At 37.5% G+C, this 23,309-nt stretch overlaps 1 protein-coding gene across 2 annotated transcripts in view; it reads right to left on the reverse strand.

Moving 5' to 3' along the window:
* Positions 1 to 23,309, reverse strand: part of GUCY1B1 (guanylate cyclase 1 soluble subunit beta 1) — a 44,014-nt gene that overhangs the window by 19,040 nt on the left and 1,665 nt on the right. For both annotated transcript variants that reach the window (XM_019633868.1, XM_019633869.1), the window contains exons 3-4: positions 6,936 to 7,036; positions 5,285 to 5,403 (exon numbers count right to left, since the gene is read on the reverse strand). In XM_019633868.1, the coding sequence (XP_019489413.1) occupies positions 5,285 to 5,403; positions 6,936 to 7,036 (220 nt within the window). The remainder of the gene's footprint in view (positions 1 to 5,284; positions 5,404 to 6,935; positions 7,037 to 23,309) is intronic.

Genomic DNA, 23,309 nt, shown 5'->3' on the forward strand with positions numbered 1-23,309 from the left:
GTCTGAATGTTCATCTCTCATGTCTTTGTGGTAACCAATTCTCCAGAGATTTACTGTTTCATTGAATTTACTATTAATTAAATGGACAAGTGAAGTGCTTTCCTGCAGCATGAAAGCTTTGACACCACTTAATGTACTATTGATTTTCTTGAGATAGTATCTAACATAAAAATACTCTTGGGGTTTCTTTAGTTACAGCTTTCCTCCCTTGGTTTCACTCTTTCAAAATTAAGGTGATTACCACAGCCTGTCTATTATGAGAAATGGCATTCATGATTAAAAATTCAGTTATTTTTATGAGTACATTTATATTGCTGAAAATATGCCTCCTTCGTAGTTAGACTATCACTGTTTGCAGCCACATCAAAGGTTTTCAAAATAGCCAAGAGAGAACCTTGACTGCATTTGACAGCACTGTCTATGCAAAGCAAATGATTCATCCTCAAGGTGGTGGCCATGTGTGCTGGAGAACAAGGGCTCCATATTCAAACAGGTATTCTGTCATTTCTAAATATAGTCATAGAAGCAGGTAGACAAAGAAAGGATTGAGTGGTCAATTACAAAGAAATATATACGTTAAAGAAAACATTGGGGAAATGTAAATAAACATATTCCAGTACACAGTACAAGTAGATTCCCAGAAAACAATAAAGCAAACCTCATATATGCTTTCCCTTCATTCTTCTTAGCTTTAGGAAACTATGAATCAGAAAAGGGATGGAGAGCAGGTCCACTCAACTCTTTTGCCTCAGGTGCCAAAAGGTTACTGTGAGGTTTTAATGTCATTTCTATATCATTTTACGGGTTTTGCTACAAGCGAAATGAATGTACTTTTTAAAGGAGCTCTGTTATTCATAGTGCAATCCATCTTGTCACCTAGCACACATCATTTACAGAAGAAAAATTAGTCCTGGGAAAGTGTATTGGAGTTCTAGATTTTGGACACTCCACAGATTTAGGAAACAAAAGAGAATTTATTATTCCTTTGAGAAATACTTTGAAGTTCCATATTTTTAAAGATTTTGGAATGTTTCAAAATAAATACAAATTTTCTCTGTGTAATATGCCTGGCAAAAGTAAGTTCACACATAATTAGAGAGGCAAAACTTTCAGACCTTACTACTTCGTTTTTCTGCTTCCATGGCATCTAAGTAAAAATTCCTAAATGATCCACATAAGTGGGTGGAGTAAGAACTTGTGTGGAAAGTTTGAGAGAGATGTTTTAGTCTCCAAGAGTCTTTATCGTAGTGGATGGGAAGAAGGGACTTTTCTGTGTCATTTAAGAACAATCCTGAAGTTCAGATCTGGAAAAAATCTTAAACATTAGTCATTGCAAACCTCTCTCTTTTTTTTTCTTTTTTTTTTAAAGATTTTTATTGGGGAATTGGGAGAAGGAGAACAGACAAGTTGCTGTTTTGTTCTTCAATCTAGTTGTGGAGGACGTGGCAACCCACTGCAACAGGGGCTGCAGCCTACGCTGTCACCTGCAACTCATGGCAGCCCAGCTCCAAGTTGAGCTGTTGTTCAGCATCTTAGCTGTGGGGGGCAGTGTCACTGGCCTTCATATGTGGGATCCGAACCGGGGCCCTCTGGGGTCCCAAGTCAGTTCTTAACCAACGCACCACTCGGCCGGCCCACCTCTCTCTTTTTTTTTTTAAGGAAAGAGGTTCAGGCATAGCATATCCTTTCTTTTTATTCCTCACATTTCTGAAAAACAAGACCGCCAACATCATTTATTTATGAGAGTCATGTAATTTGAAAAGCATTTTAAATTTTATAAGAAAGGAGTCATTTTAGAATTTAAACATGAAAAAACATAACAAGCAAGTCCTAAGTAAAGTGGAAAACCCAACCCCATGTAATGGGGAACGCCAAGGTCAAGGTGTTGAGTAGCATGAGATCAGAGCAAGGAAGAAGTTTGTGCTCTAACGATACTGTTCCTCGCTTTTCTCCTCGGAGCTGCTCCTTGAGAAATAGACCACTGGATGAAAAGACACAAAAGATCTTTTTTTTTTTTAAAGAAATAATGTAAGGCCCTACTTAAAAAGAAATTGTGCCAGTCACTAAAATTATTTAAATGGGAATACTTTTAAAATGATATATAGCTATCATTATTATTTTCTCAAGAGAAATGCTTTCATTAAAGAAAAACAGGCAAATCGTCGTAGAATTACCTGTGTAAACTATGTCTATAGCTTTTAAACTCATGTCAAAAAAAATCCCACTTACAGGATACTATATTTAACCATCTATATTGTAAATATATATGCCAGTTACTTGAAGAGAAACGTCTTGCAATTCTAAAATACTTATCTTCTTTTAAACATCCTCACTCATCCATTCTAAAACTACAGGTTATAGAAATTCGCATTTCGGATGTAAAAAAAAAACCAATTCCTATTTGAAATTCAAAAGTTAAAAATAAAATGAATGGTGCATTTTTTTGAAGAAATATTATAAATAATTTAGGGAAGTATTAGAATTTCACAGCTGTTCAGGAAAATCCTCATATTTCTCAAAGTAACACTTTGCACAAACATTTAAAGATTTTAGATGGGTCATCAATCCCACAATGCTCCTGGTGGGTGGCTAAATTACCATGTTGTGTTTTGGAAGCCAAAACGTGGGGTCATCAGGAATTTAAGGAAATCCCATTGCAGGTCGAACAGACACACTGAGAGGAACTCCCACGTGCATGAATTGAGGGAATGGGTGAAATTGCCACCACTCCAACATTAGAGGAAGAAGCCAGTGTTTCCAGCAAACTATGACAGAATATTTGCTTGATTATTCAACTGGGATTCCAAACATATTTAAACAGGCCCATAATTTAAATCCTGCCTGGTCTCTAAGAGTGCATGCATATTGCTCATTTATTTTTCAGTAGCCACTCTGGCAGCCATCAATGCTCATTTTCATGTTATTTTACTTCTGTAAAATTATTGGGGAGGTAAAGAATGCATCATGTAATAATAATGTAACACTACTGAAAATGAATTGGCAGCCCTGCTGTGGACTGACTTGGTTTTCATTCCCAGAGGTCCTATATTAGCTTATCTTCTCAAACATGGCCTAGTCGAAGCTCCTGACTTCAAGGAAATCCGTCTAGTGGGTGGCTGTCTATTCTTCTACATTTCAGTCCACGATACATCACTAAATTAAGTTATATAGTCTCACCCAAAATAGGCTCTTGTTATTCTTAACAAAATAACTGACCTTCAGATATTGGTGTACTTGATTCCTATTCTTATACAAACAACAAACCTTACTTTAAAAATGAAAAAAACATTAAAAAAAAAGAGAGCGTGAGATTCACTCCTCCCCAGATACACAGATTGTATCTGTGAAGATATTATCATTAAGAGATTACACATGATCTCTGGCTTTATGAAATTTACATTCCAGCCCAACAAACAGGAAATGATAATGCAGTGTGAGAAAGACTGTGGCTGAGGAAATAGTTGTTCTGTGAAAACATGCGAAATGCCAATTACCCTGACTCAGAAAGGGCAGAGCTTGCAGAGAGAAGTAACATCTTCCCGGGAGAAGTAATTGGACCGACAGGATAAATAAGACTTCGCTAGGATGAAACGAACATGAACAGTGTTCCAGACAAAGGGAAGAGCAGGTGCAAACACTCAGAGGACAGAGACAATGGATAGGGGACGTAAGTAGTTTCAATCATTTTAATTATTTTTTACATTTTCCTATGAGCAATGGGGAATCACTAAAGAGTTTAAGCAAGAAAATGATACGAGATATCTTTGCAGTTCAGAAAGCTCATTAGAGTTATAGAACGAACAAGAGATTGGAAGAGTCAATGAAGAGAGAAGAAAACCCGTCCAATCTCTAGATATTGGCAGACTCTCCCACGGAGTATAGGGGAAAGGAAGAAAAGGGGTAGAATTCTCAAAATTCAGCTCTTTTCCAGCTAGCACCACCACAAACTTAGCAGATGGTCACAATAAGTCAAAGTAAAAAAAAGAAACAATTTGTAAGTCTGCTTGAATTTATGTAAAGGCAGCCATTGAGAAAGTCAAAATTAAGACTGAGAAACTGCAAGTTGAAACTTTGCTGACAAGGCGACAGGAGTCAACAGAGGTATTAACAAATGAAATATGTATCGAAATGTCCCAAATCTCAAAATACTTTTGAGTATCAAACTTTAATCCATTTGAAGTAATCCATTTAAATACCGCCTGCTAAAGTTTAATTTACATATCTCCTGGCAGCTACTTCATTTGGAAGTGGCAGCTTTTTTTTGACACCAGTAGTATGGTAAACCCATGGCAGGGGATTGCAAACCAGTTTCCAACTTGATTTAATGCTGTTTTAAGTTTATAAGAAAAATGTCACTGTGTAAACAAGAGACATTTTGATTAAACACGAAAGTTCTTATTTTGGCTGTTAAATCAATAATGCAGCTGGATTGAAAGTCGTTTACATTCCCTCAAAACTGGGCTTCGGTTCAGCTAGTATTGCACTGACATCATTTTCCAGCACGATCTGGCTGCTCTCAGCAGCCAGTTTAGAAATATCCTTTACAAACAACCACATAATTTTCAGTGTTAACACATTTCAAGGAGAGGGTCTCACAAACGCCTATGCTTAAAATAGGACAGACAGTCCAAAAATAGCTTCTCACCTAATGTGTACTTTACTAGTGAAAAACTGTTAAGGTAATTTTAACACGAATAAAAGACAAAGACCTTTCTTTGGTGACATTAGCTTTTACTTCACCGGAAACTGACTTTGGAAGGTCTCCTATTTCCTTTGGATAGTAGATTAATTAACACGTAACTTGGTTCTCAAATTTGTTTTGGTGGCATAGCACCCAAAAGCCACGATGCTTTCTCCTAAACAACAAGCTCTGCGTAGAATGTGATAGACTATTTAATGATGCAAATTAGGAGTACCTGAAATAAGACCATTTTGTAAATCCAAAACATAAAACCACAACTAGTAACACGTACAACCATTTTTAAAAAGGCAGTTAAAAGGATCACAATAGGACATGATGAGTCTTTCAGAGGACATTAATTTACACCTTGCATATTTATTGTCAGCAACCAAAAGTTAAAAAAAAAATCTGAAACAAAAATACTAAAATGTATTCAAGACCATCTAATAACTATTGTTTTATGTGAATTAGGAAAAATGGCACTATGATTCCATTATAGCAGCAAGACACTCTCATCCAGCTAGCTGAACAATAGTACTCCAGAGGCGATGTTTAAGGATGACAGATTCAAAACTTTTAACTACAAGACCTAAAACTGCTTACCTGTAGAAATTCTCTGACATTAGATCCCAGGACACGCAAGATTGTATCATAACCAGATTCTTGACAAAAGACAAAAAACATCTTCCCAAACATTTGGAGGATTTCTCCAGCGTTGAGATCTATTTCACAGGTTTGGAAGGACAACAAAAACAAAAATGTATTATTGGTGGAATATTGTTAATGGGAAGAATGAAGATAAGTGCATAAAAAAAGTTTACGTATCCTCAACTTTTGTGTACAATGAATATAGATCACATGAAAATTTTCTGGTAGTGACAATACAATAAAATCTGAAAGGACAACATATTAACATGTTAACAGTGTAAATCTGTACTTGTAGCAAAGCAATCAGTTTCTCAGCTTCCGTGATAAACTACTTCATTAATTTTGAGGTTTTTTTAGACATATATTTAATGAATAACTTATCTTTTTCTGAAAAATACAGGAAAATCTTGAAAGTCATCAAGAATGCACATGATAATATTTTGGTGCAAAATGTTTTCTCTTTATCTAAATATACATTATTAATAAGATTGTTACATGTAGTATGCATCCTAATATCTTGCTTTTTTGTTAATGTGCAATTATTAATATTTCCTAAAACTTTAAGAATTTTTTCTGTAATGTCAATTTTAATCACTATATTATTCAACATAGGGATGCAACAATTTATTTAATTAATTTCCTTGTATTCAAAATGTAGGCTTTTCCAATTTTTGATAATATAGATAACTCTGAAATGAAAGCAAATAAATCTAATGATTTCTTTAGGAAAAATTCCTAAAGGATTTGAGCATTTTTTTTTTAAAGGCTTTGACTGATGATGCAAAATTATTCTCTAGGAAAGCTTTTCTTACTATTAAGTTCAAAACATACATGATTTCCTCATTAGCTTTATCCTTAACAATACTAGATACTCAATTTTTTTAAATTTTCATATTTATATGAAAAAAATGATATTTGTGTCATTTCTGATACTAACGAAACTGCATATTTTTCTTCTTATTAACGATTTACCATTCTTTTTTTTTTTATTCTTGTATTCTGCAATAGATAGTATTTGCTCTTCTGGTTATATTTGGCAAAGCTAAAAAGCTTCTTTGTATTCCATCCAAACTGTAGCCTAGTTATAAATTAAGCACTATGAGAAGACGAGACACTACTTTGAGAACAACTTGTTTTCACGCAGCTTTTTTTTAACTTTGCCTTCTTTGCATGAGTTTTGTCTGATGCAGATCTCAGTTTCCTGATTCTCTTACCAATAGCTAACAAAACTTACGATTGCAAAAGAGATCTGGTGATACTGTTTTCTGTATACTACACTCGTGTAATTACTGTGCTGTTGACACCGCAACATTAAGTTATTATTACATTGTTAATTTATTACATGGAGGATCGATACTATTTTTTCCTTCCCCAACACATGGCTTCCTGTGGGGAGAGGCAGAGAGCTCTTCTATTCTCTAAAGAGTTTGTAAGAGGACAAGTAGGACTCAGCACAGCTTGAGCTTCACATTATATGTGAACGTTCTCCCCATCAGGGTTCTGCAGTGCACAACCTGCATAACTGTCCAATGTGATCTTGGATCACATATTCCTTTGGACTTCTGTGTGTAATTTAACCAAAGAAGAAAAGTCACGTTCAACTTACTAAGGACTTTACTTGCAGCAGCAACCAAATCATAAGTTTTAGAATCATCATAGATTATTCTGACAAGAAACTGTCCTTCTTCATCTAATTGTGCTTCTTTTCTGGAAAACAAAAATGATAGACAAGGGGAAAAAGCTGAAATCAAAGAATAGGTAGTATAGCTACAATAATTGTATAAACAACGGTTTTGTATCTGAAACAGGATTTGATTTTGGCAAATTTGTTTAAATCAATGTCACATACGTAAAAGTCAGTGATAAGGATGAAATTATTTCACATCCGTTCCCCAAATTAAAATAATACAGTGAAGTATATTCTAGCAAGACCAACATTTATAGAGTGCTCTAACATCCAATACAATACCCGATATTAAACATAATAAAGAAATAACTGTTGATTTAAACAGTTAGCAAACATTTGTTGAGTCCCTATATATGCTAGGCATTGTTCTCGGTACTGGAAATACAGTGTTTAGTAAAATAAACAAAAATACCTGATCTCTCAGAACATATGTACTCTAGGAGGGGAGGTGGATGGGGTGTAAAACTAATAAATAACACATATAATGTTAAGTAGTTTGGAAAAAAATTAAGCCAGATGGAGGGGTAGAGAGCTGAAATACAATAGCTGGAAGCCTCACTGAGTAGCCAGTAATTGAGTAAAGCCTGAAAGAGATTTGGGGGTGATCCAGGAGCAGCCTGGAAGTGTGTTCTGGGCAGAGGGAAGGGCGCCTGCAAAGGGCCAGGCAGGAGCAACCTGGGCTGTTGGAGGAACAGCAGAGGCCAGTGTGGCTGGCACAGAGGCCAGGCAGAGTAGCTGTAAGGAAATGGATCAGAGAGGTAGTAACACAGCATGGACATTGGGTTGACTCAGGCATTTACTTGAAAGAGATGGAGGGTCCTGGCACTTGTGACATGAACACTAAGATGAACTGACCTGGTTAAAGGGACCCATCAGCTACTGCATTGAGAATGGACCCAAAGGGTCTAGGACAGAGCAAGGAGCCCAGTTAGGGGACTACTGCCAACATTCAGGTGAAAAAGGCTGGTGACGATTCAAAGTGGAAGCAGTGGAGGGAGTGAGAAGTGGTGCAAATCTGGATATATTCTGAAGGCAAATGCAACATGATTTGCTGATGGATTAGGTATAGGGTCTGAGAGAAGGAAAGGACACAAGGATGACACAGAGGTTTGGGCCTGAGCAACTGGATAGATGTTGTCACCAGTAGCTGAATTGGGAAAGATGGTTGGAAGTAGACTGGGGGTAAGACCAATAGTTGTGTTTTGAACATATTGAAGTTTGAGGTGCCACGTGGACTGATAAAATCTTCTAACATATCCTTAGCTTACTAAATACAGTAGCTCAAAATACACACAGTATTAATGAAAGGACACAATATTGTTAATAGTTGTCACAATTATATAAATACATTTATTTGATAGAACTTGGATTATCTTTCTCAAACAAGTGTCCAAAGGAGAGGGGAAATCCATGATTCAACACATTGCCAACTGGAGAAGACAAATGGCAAGCGCTCAGATATCGTTTCCAATGATAAATGCACAGAAATACATGGAGCTGGCCTATCAGTCCCTGGCTCGCAGTGTAATTCATCTAAACCCTTGTATGCTGCCAGGAGGAGACAAGAGAAACTCGCCACTCTCATTAGGTGAACTTGCAACACAGTAGCTCACATCACTCCTTCAGTGTAGCCAGGGCTGGCCGGCCACACTTGGCTTTCTCTCCCTCAGAAGCTGTGCTATCCCAGCGGCTGCTCATGGCTGCGACACCAGTGTCTGCTCAAGGGAACAGTGCCAAATGGTGGCATGTCTTAGGTCCAGGTGGGGTGGAGACAGTCTCTACAAACCCTGTGTTCTTCAGGGCATACCATTGCAATTACGCATAACAGTGCATGGGGAAAAAAAGAACATGACTTGGTAGGCACGGAAACCTGAATTTCCGAGCCCACAGTTTACTACCTGAATGAGCTGGGGCAAGTCACAGAAAGCACATAAGCATCAAAACCCCTCGTTTCTATCATGGGAGCAATAATATCACCCACCTTCCACAACTGTAAAGAGATAAAGTGTGCAAAAGTATGTTCTAAGCTGTGTTACAAATGTTACTAATGACCAAAGCACTTCCCATGTCTACATATTAAAAAAATTAAAGAGCTATATATAAGGTGGAAAATTCTCCTCCTTTTTGCTGAATATACACAGCTATTAAGTAAAAGAAACACATCTTTAAAACTTCATCTTTTTGATACCAAAAGTCACTGAAATATCCCCAAATTATGATAATACAACATACAAACACACTGACTTATCTTTCAACATTCTAATTTCTAATTGTATAAAAATACAAAGTACAGATGCTCCTTGACTCATGATGGGATTATATCCCAGAAAACCCATCATTAAGTTGAAAATATTGTATGTTGGGAATACTGTAAGCTGAAAATGCATTTAATACACCTAACTTAGCCTGCCTTAGGTGTTCTCAGAACACTGGCGATAGCCTACAGTTGGACAAAATCATCTAACACAAAGTCCATTTTGTAGCAAAGTGTTGAATATCTCATGTAATTTATTGAATACAGTATCCAAAAAGCTCTGGCAATACAGTGCACTGCAGAGCACCGGTTGCTTCTCCTTGTGATCACGTGTCTGACTGGGAGCTGTAGGTCATGGCCGCCACTCAGCATCACGAGAGAGCATCGTACCACATATCACTCATCCAGGAAAACATCAAAATTCAAAATCCAAAATATGGTTGCTACTAAATGCACATATTGCTTTCAAACCATCATAAAGTAAAAAAAGTAAAATCTTAAATCAAACCATCCTAAGGTGAGAACTGTTTGTATAGGAAAGAGAAAAAAACTTTAAAAAGTCTCCACTATCCTGAGATAACCACTGCTAATATTACATTCCAGTTATTCATGCTTGAATATACTTGTATAAATAACACACACCAGATCACACTACTTTAAAATCCCCTTTTGACTATCTGATGGGCATCTTTTCATATTATTAAATATATTTCTAAACCTTGACTGCATAAAATTGCATTGTATAGACATATTAAAGTTTTAGTACATATTTATATTGCTTTTACTTTTTCACAAGTATAAACAATGTTCTTATGAATATTTTTGTGGCTAGTAATTATATTTCTGTGTAAAAGTAGAATCAGTTTCTGAAGACAGAATTGCTGATTTGAAGGATACGGATAGCCTAATTTTTCTCATTTTGTCACTACCATTTTATAATGAAATGGCATGGGTCTACAGATTGGAATTCTGAAGCCTCTGATTTAGGGTATTCTCATAAAATACAGTAATACCTTGGTTTGCAAGCATAATTCATTCCGGAAACAAACTACTCATATTGCAAGACATCGCTCGTTTAGCAAGTTAAAATGCATTAGAAATGTTTGCTTGTCTTGTGGAACACTCGCAAACCAAGTTACTTGCAATCTAAGGTTTTACTGTATAAATAAATTTTAATTAAATATATAATAGATTATAAATTAATTCATGTTCTCACTGTGCCCCATTCTGTTTCCTCCAACTGGAATACATCAAATGACATACATTTCTGTAATAAACGAAATATCTCAGAAACACTCACCAACTCATAACAGTTGTTAAATGAATGAGGTACAAACAGAAGACAAAGTTCCTCTAAATAAAACACAGGAATGGCCATTTCCCTAGAATTCCCCTAACCATGAGCCAATCCATTCCTTCTCTCTTTCCGCTTCTTTTAATAAAATAAACTTCTTTATCTTTTAAGCTTTACTTCCTGAACTGACCAGCCCAACTTGCTCCCGGGAGGGAGGCTGAATTAGAAATTTAACAGTAGTATGAGGAAGGAAATAATCATTTTACCTTCAGAATTTCACACTGAATTCCAATGAATTATTCAGATTACTTAGGGTTCCTTATTTACACTTACCTTAGGAATCGTAGGGAACTTTGGGTCACCCTTTAATTATTTTTTCCACCACCATCCTCCACTCTCACCCTGGGGATAGGAGCTTTATCACAAATATTTGAGCACCTATTATGCCCAGGCACTTTTAATAAGTCAATGAACAAAACAGATACATTTCCCTCCCCTCATAGAGCCTGCATTTTAATTGGCAGAAACAATCAATAGGCAATAAACATAGGTTCACATTTTGTAACCTATTATGAGGTGATAAATGCTACAAAAGAAAGTAGATCAGGATAAAGGGATGAGAGTAGGAATCTAGGAGCAAGGAGCAGAATGCAATGTTAAATATAATCATCATGGAGAAATTAATATCTGAGCAAAGACTTCAGGAGGCAAAAATTATCTCTATGGACCCATTTCTTTCTGGACCCATTTCCCTTATTTTTGTAACCCATTCTTCGTCTTCCTTTTTCACAGGAAAAACTACTTGGAGATATTACAAACATTTTAGTGAGAATTGGTTTAATACACTAAACTGAGGAGAATTTACAATGCAAAAGGAGTAATATCCAAAAGAATTAATTTCAGGCAATATTGGTTATTGAAGTTGGTAGAAATTTTAAGTTAATAAAGTTTTTTCAGTGTGTCAATTCTCAATTCTTTTCTTCTAAATGCTAGATAAATTCTATTTGTTCAGACTTTATGTTGTCAACTGTTTTAGCCTCCAGAGAGCACAGAGATGTGATAATATACATTATATCAAACTTTGTTTAAATTGTTGCATTACGCAAAGCAATTACGTAATTTCCAATTATTTACTATATTGTATTTAATTTATATGTGAAGAGAAAACTACAGGCTAATGTGAGAAGCATAATTTAAAATTTTCCTCAAAATGAAAAATTTTGCTTTTTTTCAATAAATTTTAGATGACAATAAATATCATATGAAGTCATAGATAAATTGGACTAAACTGAACTCAATAGTGCTCATCTATCATATGGCAACTGTTAGGACTGCTATCATCATATATCCTAGTTTGTGTTATTACATTCTGTTGCTTTCTATTATTATTTTTAAAATCTCTTGGATAACCCAAAAATAATTTCTCACTATTTCCAAATAGTATGACTTGTAGTAGTCCCTGTTACCTTTACCTACGTACTCAATAACTCTGCTTGGGTTAAGCATTAAATTTTCCTACTTGGTGCATTACTCAATGAAAGAAGTCAGCAGACAGTAATAAATATTTAGAGAGGGTTTATTTTTAAATTGGCCTAAATGAGGTTGGATGGGGTAAAAAGGCACTTTCTTTGGCTAACGAGTGAATCTGGGTAGACAAACACACTTGGTTTTATCCATATCATAAGACATAGTCTTTTCTCAAATAGCATGCAAAATGAGCAACTAAGCTAATTCCAAATGCAGCTGCAATAAACTTGGACGTGCACCTGTCTGTGTTTCAGTTCCCTCACCTGCAAAATAGAGAAACAGCTGTGCCTACTTGGAGTCATGCTAGCTGACAGAATTAATCTATGTAAGGGCTTAAAATAGTGCTTCCACACACTCAATGCCCAATCCATCTAACTGGCTGAAGAAGATGATGGAAGAGAAAAAAGAAAGAAGAGAAAATGGAAAGTGCAAGAAGAAGGGAGAGGAATGATAACAAAATCTTGGGAATTTTTATTCAGCATCAAAATAAGTAAGCTAAAAATGCCCTTAGTTTGTCCATTAGCTGGTAGAATGTATTAATTCAAAAAGCCAAAACAAGTACATTCCATCCCACCCCCCAACTCCGCCCAGAGCTTTTAAAAATAAAGACAAACTCTCACCCGGGGAGAAAATAAGAAATAATCAGATTCTATATATTTGTACACAGACAAAAATCTGTGTTTAAAAGTTGAGTATGTATAAAGGAAAAATTCTCCCAGTAGCAACGAATTTCCTACTTACTTTGAGAGATGGTTATTTGTGAGAATTTAAACTGATACTTTCTTTACATGAATTACCCTTCCCCAAAAGGGTAGTAGGTACTTTTATTATGGTGGGGTTTTGTGGTTTTGGTGTTTGAATTTTGGTTGTTTAATCTCTTGTGCCTAACTGAAGCACAGCATGCATTCCATAAATGTGTGCATGTTTAAAAAGAACTGAAGGAGTTAATTACATTCATTTCCCCCATGTGTTTCCAAAGTCCATACTAAAAATCAAATGATCAAACATTACTGCAGGGCCAGCTGAGTGGTTCACTTGGTTAAGAGCTCACTCAAGAGTGCGAGCTCTGAGCAACAGCGGTTCGAGTCCTGGCCCGAGCTGAGCTGCCACTGAGCTGCCAACAGGTGGCAGGATGGCTCAGCTAAAAAACAAACAAACAAACAAACAAACAAAAAACAAAGAAAAAAAACATTACTGGCAACAGTAGTCCATAGTTTGTTTTCAAACTTAGGAATTGTTTTATAATTTTTTTAAAACGAGGTATACAAGGGCCGGCTGAGTGGCTCAGTTGGTTAAGAGCTCGCTCAAAGGTTTGAGCTCTGAGCAACAGCGGTTTGAGTCCAGCCCGAGCTGAGTTGCCACTGATCTGCCAACAGGTGGCAGGATGGCTCAGCTAAAAAAATAAAAATAAATAAATAAATAAAACTAGGTATACAACTTGTCAGAAATATCCAGGCAGCAATTTTCATAACTCTATAATTCAGGAAATAATCCTTAGCTACAAAATGTAAATGGACAAAAGCTGAATTCACATTCTGACCCTGAGCTCCTGCTATTATACATTCTCAGGTAAGTTTAGTATACAGCACATAAGGACTGTTAGCTTTCAGGTAAAGTTTCCCACGAGTATGGAACTTGTGTTCTGAACTAGGAGAGCCTGAATACAGGCATCTTGAAACAGGAGTCTTCCTTTTCCTTTCCTTTTATTTTTTTTATTATTGTTTTTTAAGGAGGGCGCATCTCAAAGTGGCCCATGCAGGGATCAAACCAACAACCTTGTTGTTCAGAACATGCACTCTAACCAACTTAGCCACCATGCTGCCCAAAAAAAGGAGTCTTAAAACAAGGTCTGGTCTCAGGCAGAAAAGGTCAGCACCCAACAAACAATCAACCTGACCAATGACAGCTCAAAGGGGTGCCAATCCTTTAAAAACCATTATCACAGCACATGCTGTACAAAAACGGTATGCAGGTGCCATCTTGACAGTAAATCCTAGGATGGTCCATCATAGTGAGTTGTAAGAAGAACATCATAAATGCTGGGTTGTGTCCAACCACTAGTAAAGTTTAAATCTGCTATAAAACACAGGTAAGAACTATACATGACATCTAAAACATTAAAAACGTATGTTGCTTTTGCTTAGTGGGTGTGAAGCATTAATGGCCTCTCAATTTTCAACAGCCCAGTCCACTGATCCCCACGAAGCCTGAATCCCGAAGGAAAGGCTCCATCTAGTTTGAGGAAGCTGCCAAGGAGACAGGAGGCCCTTTCAATGCAGGGAAAGCTTCCTGCTTGGACCCTCTTTCAGTTGGTAAAGGTCAGTCCTTTCAAGTCAATGTGCTCACTCATCCAAGGACTGTAAACAGTAACAGTAAATGTTCTCATGAGTGACACGGGTTTAGGCAAAGTAACATCACTCTTAATACTCTTTCTGACTGTGTCCAGGTGCCACGTGAATCTCATTTAGTACTTGCCAAAATTTTGAAAACACATGCACAAACATTTCAAATGAGCCCTATTCAAGTACCTTCATTAGGCAAATGAATTCGCTGAGACCCTTGTGTGTGCACTTCGGCGTTAACTCACCTTGTGAGCACATCGGGTCACAGCTCTTCTAAAAATCAACACATTGTTCAAAATTTTTGAGGCTCTCATTTTCTATATCACATGGGCTGATTGCTGAATAAAAACTGCCTTTAAAAATGTGATAGACAAATCACAAGTGCTTGAAAAGTCCAGGGAAACCAAAACAAAAACGGGAAATACTAATACACATATGTGCTGTCCAATGCCATGCTAAATTGGCTGTCTTTGGAAAGGAGAAGGTCATAGGCCCTTTTCTTTTGGGAGAAGGCATAGAGTATGACCACTACAAGCCTATCTGTGTCCAAGTCCCTGCTCCGATGACTAACAGCTGAGTGGTTCGAAGCAGGGTCTTCAAGTATGGAAGCCTCAGTTGCCATGTATATATGGCCCTCTACAGAGGGCGCCCAAAAACATGTACACACATTTTAAGAAAAGAAAAAAACTGCATTAAAGTTGTAATAATATATACTGATAATGAAAGATGAATACAAGTCATGTTTGACTTCTGCAATTACAAGAGGTGCTCAAAGTGTAATTTTAATACAGTCTTTTCCTTTCTTAAAATGTGTATACATTTTTTGGCACCATGTGTGTGTGCAAGTGCATATGTGTGTGTATTGAGAAAGAGAGAGAGAGAGAGAGAGAGAGAGAGAGAGAGAGAGAGAGAGAGAGAGACAGGCTTTCCTCCTGGGCAATAGTTATAATAGTTACACAAACTAGAGTCTAGTGAGACAGACATTCATCACATAGTAGAAATACATAATTATAAACTGTTGCATGTACTATGAAGCAAAAGTACAGTTTTGGAGGTGAGAGAAGGCTTCCCTTAGAAGTAGCATTTGTTTTGCCATCTCAAAGCTGAGATATGTTGACATTTATGGGAAGGGATGGGGAGAGTGAAGAAAAGAAGACCCTTCTGAGCACAGATGTCACCCTAACACATGTAAATACTTCAGGAACTGGAAACCGGTCCGTGAGGCTAGAGTGCTGAGAGCAACTGGGACACTAGGACTGAAAGGTCCCCATGTTTGGGTGATCTGAAGATTGTCCATAAAGAACTTCAATAAAGCACTGATTTAATATTTTATGATTCAATAATGAAGGGCAAGTAGATGAAAATATGCAACAGCACCAAAGCCCCAGTAACAAACAGGTTTGTTGGTTTGTTTGGTATACAGTAAATACTTCAGAATGTGTACCATTTACCTGGAGTAGAAGCCTCTTTAACCATAATATCTTTTGATATAGAAAAAGGTGCTCCATTTTGCTACACATAAACAAAGACACCATTCCCCCCACCACCCCCGCAACACACGCGCGCACACACACACACACACACACACACACACACACACACACACACACTATTTCCTCTTTCATGAACAAAGAGGCAAAGTAGAGAACGGGAAAAGCTGCAAGTACTCATGTCTTTTGAGATGTCACCCTCTGAACTGGGCCAGTTATACAGTTTTCTGTAAGTGTGTTTTCCCGTTGATGTCTGCACAGTATCCACCCCTAAGTATCACTTTCCAACACACTGAAGAGAAACATTTGCAGTCGAGAGTCGCAAGGACATTGTTCCTTGCAGACAGCGCCCATGAATAGTGAATGTTGGCCATAACGAGGTCTGGGTATGTTAAGAGGAAGAATACAGGTTTTCCGAGTTATCTTCTGGTGCTCATTGTAATATGCACAGCTAATAAAATAATATGCTTCTATGATTTTTTTTTAATTCTCAAAAATTGCAGAGGGCCAGGAAAACAAAGACCTAGCTTGATTTCTTTTTTTTGGAGGGGAGGGGGGCGGGTAGGGGAACACCTCAGGTCATCAAAGAAAAACCCTGAGATATGGATATAACCTGGTTTATCACCTAGGCATCACGCTGCTCACCAGACATGGTCCAGGTTTGGGAGAGTCCTGTATAAGAGCCCCCTGGCAGGTATGTGAAGGGGTTTACACTCGGACTTCTACCTGGAAGAATAGCTTCAAGTGTCAGTCAGCTTATCAACTAATGTACTGTGCCTTCCTCCATCTTTCAGGCTAACTGGCTGAACTTTCCACAGAGAAAGATCCCAATCCTAACCATTACTTAGTTTACCTATTTTTAAATCTGTATATTAATTTGTTTATTTGTATTGAGGAAGTTTCTGGGAATAAATCTTAACATGGTTCCATTTTTTTTATGTATACTATTGTACATTAGCTCCTATTTCTATCTTAAAAGAAGCAGTAAACCCAGCACCAGAAGAGCTGAGTTGGAGTTGGAATGTTCTGACTCTTCAGCTCCCTGGATATAATTCCCCAGGACAGTCGTTTACCCATTTAGACACTCAGCTTTATCATTAAAGAGAATTAAACAGAATAAAATAAAAAGTTAAATTAAATTAAAAAGTACTGAGTTCACTTGTACATGGAATCTAATAAGGACAAACTCAGAGAAAAAGAGAGTTGGGTGGTAGTGACCAGTGGTTGGGGTGGGGGGAGATGGGAAACTATTATTCAAAGGGTACAGACAACCAGTTATAATATTAACAAGTTGATTGTAGCTAATAATACTGTATCATATACTTGAATATTGGTAAGAGAGTGGATCCTAAATGTTCTCAAAACAAAAAAGAAATGGTAACTAGGTGACAGAAAGGAGTTGAAAGCTAACGCTATTTATAAATGTATCAAATTCACACTTGTACACCTTAAACTTACACAATGTTACATGCCAATTATATCTCAATAAAGCTGGGGGAAAAATTCTGCTAGAAAGGCCCTTACTATTTCAAAAGGGTGTTGTAACACTCAACTGAAATGGCAGAGAAAAAGACTTTAGAAATATTAAACAGCATTTATAATATAAAGTACCATTAATATATTAACATCTACTTGAGCAAGGGTACAGAAAGGTATAGAAATTTAATTATATAGCCTCATTAATATGAAAACCTGATTAAAACATGGCAAAACATGGGACGTTATTTTGTTTGTTTTAATTTGTTGTGACAAAATGAATATTAAGAACATACATTGCTTTTTCAAACAACAAACAGGGATTTAGGGAGCAGTGTTTGAAGACTATAAGGTTAAGATTGATTTCCAAACTACAACTTGAGGGAGAGGTCCAAGACGGTGGAGCAGATAAATACTACGCCTGCGTCCTGCCATGAATGCATTAAAATTACAACAAAATTGACAGAACAATCAACCTCGAGAACCATCTGAAGTCTAGCCAAGCAGAAGTCCTATAGCTAAAAATATACAGAAGAAGCCATGTTGAGACTGGTAGGTGGGGCAGAGACACAGAATGGGCTGGCTACAAGCCTCCATGTGGTGTTTGAAAAGAAGGAGGGCTATCTCGGCTATGGAGGTTCCCCCCGGAGAAACGAGGGACCCCAGCCCCACGCCAGGCTCCCCAGCCCACAGTACTGGTAATAGGAAAAAGGGCTCCCACAATAGTTGGCAGTGAAAAACAGTGGGGATTCTGACCATCCAGGTGGGTCGGAAGGCTGTGGGAAACCTAGACATCCTCTTAAAGGCCTGCATGCAGACTCACTCACTCCCAGGCACTCACCATTGGCTCTGGCAGAGGGACGGTGACTCAGGGGGTGTTAGAAGCATGGGGAGTGGGGGGAGGAGGAGACTAGGAGTGAGCAAGGGCTGGAGGACAGGTGCCATTTTCCCTGTGCGGGGTCCTCTGGCTGTGCGGCCAGCAGGCAGCTGCCATCTTTACTGTGTTGAGCCCTCCCGCAAACAGTCGAGTATGAATGTGTACTTGGTCTGGAGAGCTCCACTGCTCCACCCTGCTGATTCACCCAGCTCCCCTAACACCCGAGGCACTTTCTCCCCAAGCAGCCAGCCCTGCCCAAATTATACTCTTTATTGGAAAACTATCAGAGTCCAGCAGGCCCAGGCAGGTGGTGAATGGCCTCAGTGTGCTCTGAGACTTTTGCTGAGTTGCTCCAGGCTCTGCACTGGCACCAAACCAGAATTTACATTAACCTGGTGACCATAAGTCTTCCCACTCTAGCGACTCTCTGAGACCCTGTGTCACCAAACTCCCATACTGCATGAGGCTCTATCAGCAGCTGAACCCTAAGGGAGCCGACAGGTGGCAGCAGGCCTTGGGGTGCTCTGTTTGTGGAGCTACCCCAGGTCTAGTAGTGGTGGCAGACATCCTCGATTCACAATGTGGTCTCTCCCACGCACCTCCAGGTTTAGTACAGGCAGCGAACAACTGTGAATCACTTTGTAGCTGCTACCAGGTACTTTCTGGCCAGTCACAGGCAGTGAGTGACCTGGGACTGCACTGGAGCCTCTCCCCAGAAGTCGCTCCCCAGAGGTTGCTTCAGACCACAGTAGAGAAGCACCCAATTAGCCCCACAAAGGCACATACAAGGGGCAGTCTCAACAGGCATCAGAGTCTGCTGGGGCAAATCTTACTCAGTAGAGTAAATCCCCAGACACAGTCCATAAGCTGTTGATGTGGCCAAACTTCAAAGCCAATCAGTCTGGGGGTCAAGCCCACCCACTGATGTGCCAATAGCAATCAAATCTCAACTATAACAGGAGGGCACACATAACCCACACAAGGGACAGTCCTGGAGCACCCAGCTCAGTGACCAGAGAGACTGTGCCAGGGCTGCAAAGCGCACCTACTACATAAGGCCACGCAGCCAAAACTGGGAGACATAGCAGATCTACCTCATACATAGAAACACACACAGAGAGGCAGCCCAGTGAGGAAACAAAGAAATGCATCCTAAATAAAAGAACAGGAGAAAACTTCAGAAAAAATAAGTGAATGAAATGGAGGTAAACAAAATAGAACTTGAGCAGAAAAAGAGCAAATGAAAGTAATATTCTTCCTGTAATCTGAAGCATGGAGAGGAGTGGGACAAGGCGGGCACAGAGAACCTCACCGTGAGGCCATTATAGGAGCAAAGGGGAAAGTGCCAAGAGCCAGAATAAAAGGAGGAGAAGAGCATCTAAGAGGCATTTCAGATTCGAAGAACCAGTACCAGCTGCATGGAATGCATTAAAGAGAAAGGTGAGTGAAAATAACAATGAAGAAGTTACTACTTATCCTAGCCTGACTGGGGTAGTATGGAAACTTCAATGAACTACTGTTATTCAAAGGAGAGCTTTATATCTTTCAGGGAAACTGGGGAGGGGAAAAAGTTGAAACACTCTGGCCCTAGAGTAAAATACAAAATAATAGCTACCATTTATTGAAGTTGTTTTTCAGGCACTACACTCGACATTACTCGACATATGACAACCTTATAAGGTAGGTATTATTTATGCATTATGCAGTTGAGGCTTGGAAATTTTAGGCAACTTGGAAAGTCAGATAACGAGCTGACAGCAAAGCATTTGCTTATTTGCGTCATAATGATTACACTGATTAGTAAATTCAACTAGATACACTGATGTCAAAACTGGAAGATCAGCATATGAAGCCCAACAGTCAAATGTCTTCCATGTTTGAGCTGTAGGCAAGAAAATCAAGAAATAATAAGGCTAAAAATATCCTGATGTCTCTAGACTTTATTTGAAGGCAAGGATTATATCATTCACTTTTCTGTCCTCAGTGCCTAAAACACTACACTATGCTCATTTAAAATAAGCTTAACTAGAGAATGAAAGCATGAATGAATCACTGAAAGAATGAATCAATGACTAAATCAATGAATACCTGCCCTGCTATAGGTAAATCAGATAAAACCATACTAAACATATATGTATTCGTAATGTAAGATGATTGACAGCATTCTAGAGAAACTTACTCAATATTTATCAACTAACAGTGTCATTATAACATTTTCAAATCATACCAAAATTTCTATCCCAATGTTTATCTCAGATCTTTTCATAAAACAGAGAGAAGCTAATCAAAACACTGTGTAGCACTTACGCATTTCAATCTATTTTTAATTTGTCCCTTGGCCTGCTCAACTCTAGTCAAAATAATTGGGTCTCAGGAAGGTGTTTTTGTTTGTTTTAATAGACTTTTAATCATCTTAGATATTTTCGGTTTTTTGAATCCATCTTTATGTTCCAGTGAAGTCAAAAAATCTGAAATCAAACCCAGTAATTTGATGCAATGATTACTTTTTCCAGGGCGCATGGGAAAGTTAACAGAGATAATTAAATCAAGCATTTTGATACTTTTCCAATATGTAGATGACTTCATGTTTCCATTTTTTTTTTTTTTCTGAAATGATAATTGTTTTTTCTTGCCCTTTAGGAACTATGACATCTAGACAGGGCCATCTGAAAACTGAAAGGAAGGGAAACCAACAAAAGATTTGAAGTAGATTCAGAGGTCTCTTGTTTTTTCACATGTATTTATGGTCTAGATCAGAGGTCGGCAAACTACAGCCCATGGGTCAAATCCAGCCCACCATCCATTTTTGTCTGGTCCAGGAACCAAGAATGGTTTTTACACTTTTAAATGGTTACTTTTTAATAATTATACAGGCAAATACATAATATCCTCAATATTGACACCTGGCCGATAGCACCTAAAATATTTACTATTTGACCTTTTAAGAGGAAGTTTATCTATCGTTGGTCAAGACAATATTTCTTTGTCTTAAAAAGAGGAATTTAAATCTCTTATGAAATGTTATATTGTTGGTAAGAGTGTAAGTAGATACTGAGTTGACAATGAAGTGTTTTTGGCTCTTATCCACTTAGAACTTTCTGTCTGGAATCTGTTACTTAGGGTTTTGTCATTAAATGTTTGGCATCCTTTCTCAAGGATGGACGATCATTGCTTATTAAACCAAAAAAAGTATCATAGACATTTTATAAACATCAATTTAGATAGTTTCTCATGGACCAAAAATGAAGATAGAGGAGTCTGGTTCTTACTGAGACAATTTTTTTTTCGTATATTCAGTTTTTCATAAAAAGTTAAAACTAAAAGTATCTTGGACCATTGATGGCAGTGACCCTCCCTGGAGCAGAGGTTGAGTTTGGGAGGAGGGATCAGAATCTTCAAGGAACATTTTAAAGTGAAGCTCTACCAACTCCTTCTCACATGCCCCCAGGCAGTGAGAATCTCTCTGTTGTGATAACAAATGCTTATCTAGGGATCTCTTAGTAATAATCCCTCAGGGGTACTAACTGGGTTAGAAACTGACCTGCTTTAATCCTCTCAATACAGAAAGCTGATCTCTAGTCCAGATACCAAACTACCCAAGACAAGATGGGCTCCACCAAAAACTTAGGGGGAAAAAAAAATCAAAATAAAAAATCAAAATAAATATCTGGACTGCAAATGCTAGTTTAACTAATAGTATTTTCTTTGCAGGGACACATATCCTTGAGATAATTGTATTTAAAAACAAATAAACACCCATACAATTTGTTTCATTTTACCAGTACCAGGAGGAAATATATTGAATGATTTAAATTATTAGCACTTGAACAGATTAATAACAATGTTCTAAGCTACTTAAAGATAAATTAATGAGTTAAAAGATATTAACATTTAATTAAAAATTAATTTTTAAAGTAGAATGTAACAATATCAATATTCTTAGTAGGATTGGGCAGAGTTAAATTCTCACATCAGTGGAATTTGTATATTTTTAGATACTTTGATCTTCTTTGGGGAAAATATGGCCACTACAAACAAATCACAATAATTTAACAAATTTCTGACACATTTTTCTAGGATAATTTTCATTTCCTTATGTAATAAGAATATACATTTCCTTATGGATAGGATATACATTCTCAATCTGGTTAAAATACATGACTGTTTAACCAAAATAGCCATCTCTTATTGTGCTCTCAAAATTCTAAACATATTCATTGTCATAGCATATTCACCAGAAAACTTCGGAATTTCTGTCTTACAGAGAAGAAAACATCTGAGGGATGTGCATGGTGCTTTCATAAATTCATGAAGAAGGTGGCTTAAAAATAATCCTATACTTAAGGTACACTGTTTAAAGTCTTGCTCTTGGTGTCTGCTTTCTATATAACTGTCTACTAAGCAAAATGAAAACTATGAAGGTATTAGTAAGGTGCACGGAACATTCAAATCTCATAGTAAGCTTTAGTGCCTAGATTCTCATTTGATTCAACCTTGTAATTGCCAGATCTCCCTTTCCCTTTATAAATACAGATGTGCTCTGTGGGTTACATAAATGTGGATTATGAATCATGAGCCAATGCTCACTGATACAGACCCAAGAAGAAAAAGTTGTAATCCAGTGCTCAATATTTAACCCAAGTCATTTCCATGAAAACAGATATTTATGAGAAATCACTATTAGGTAACTGCATAATAAGTGCTTCTAGAATTGATTGCTAATAACTGTAATGTATTTAGGGGAAAAAGTAGCATGAATGCGTCACGTACTTGATATGATAAAATGAAATCAGTGAGCACAGGCAATTAGAGGATGTAGTAACAATGCATTGTCTTCTGCCCAACCAGAAAACCACGCCCTCCACCTTTCTTTGATGTGATTGATTGTTGTTCTAATAATAAAGATCCATAAATATGGTTTTGCTCTAGCTAGTTGGTTGTAGTCATCTACACAATAAGTTAAATGCAAATTTCACCAGAATGAGAGAGAGAAAATGAAAGGCCTCTGTTAAATTGACATGCTCAAACGCGGC

The sequence above is a fragment of the Hipposideros armiger genome, unplaced genomic scaffold (genome assembly GCF_001890085.2).
Source record: "Hipposideros armiger isolate ML-2016 unplaced genomic scaffold, ASM189008v1 scaffold_1422, whole genome shotgun sequence".
Lineage (NCBI taxonomy): Eukaryota > Metazoa > Chordata > Mammalia > Chiroptera > Hipposideridae > Hipposideros > Hipposideros armiger.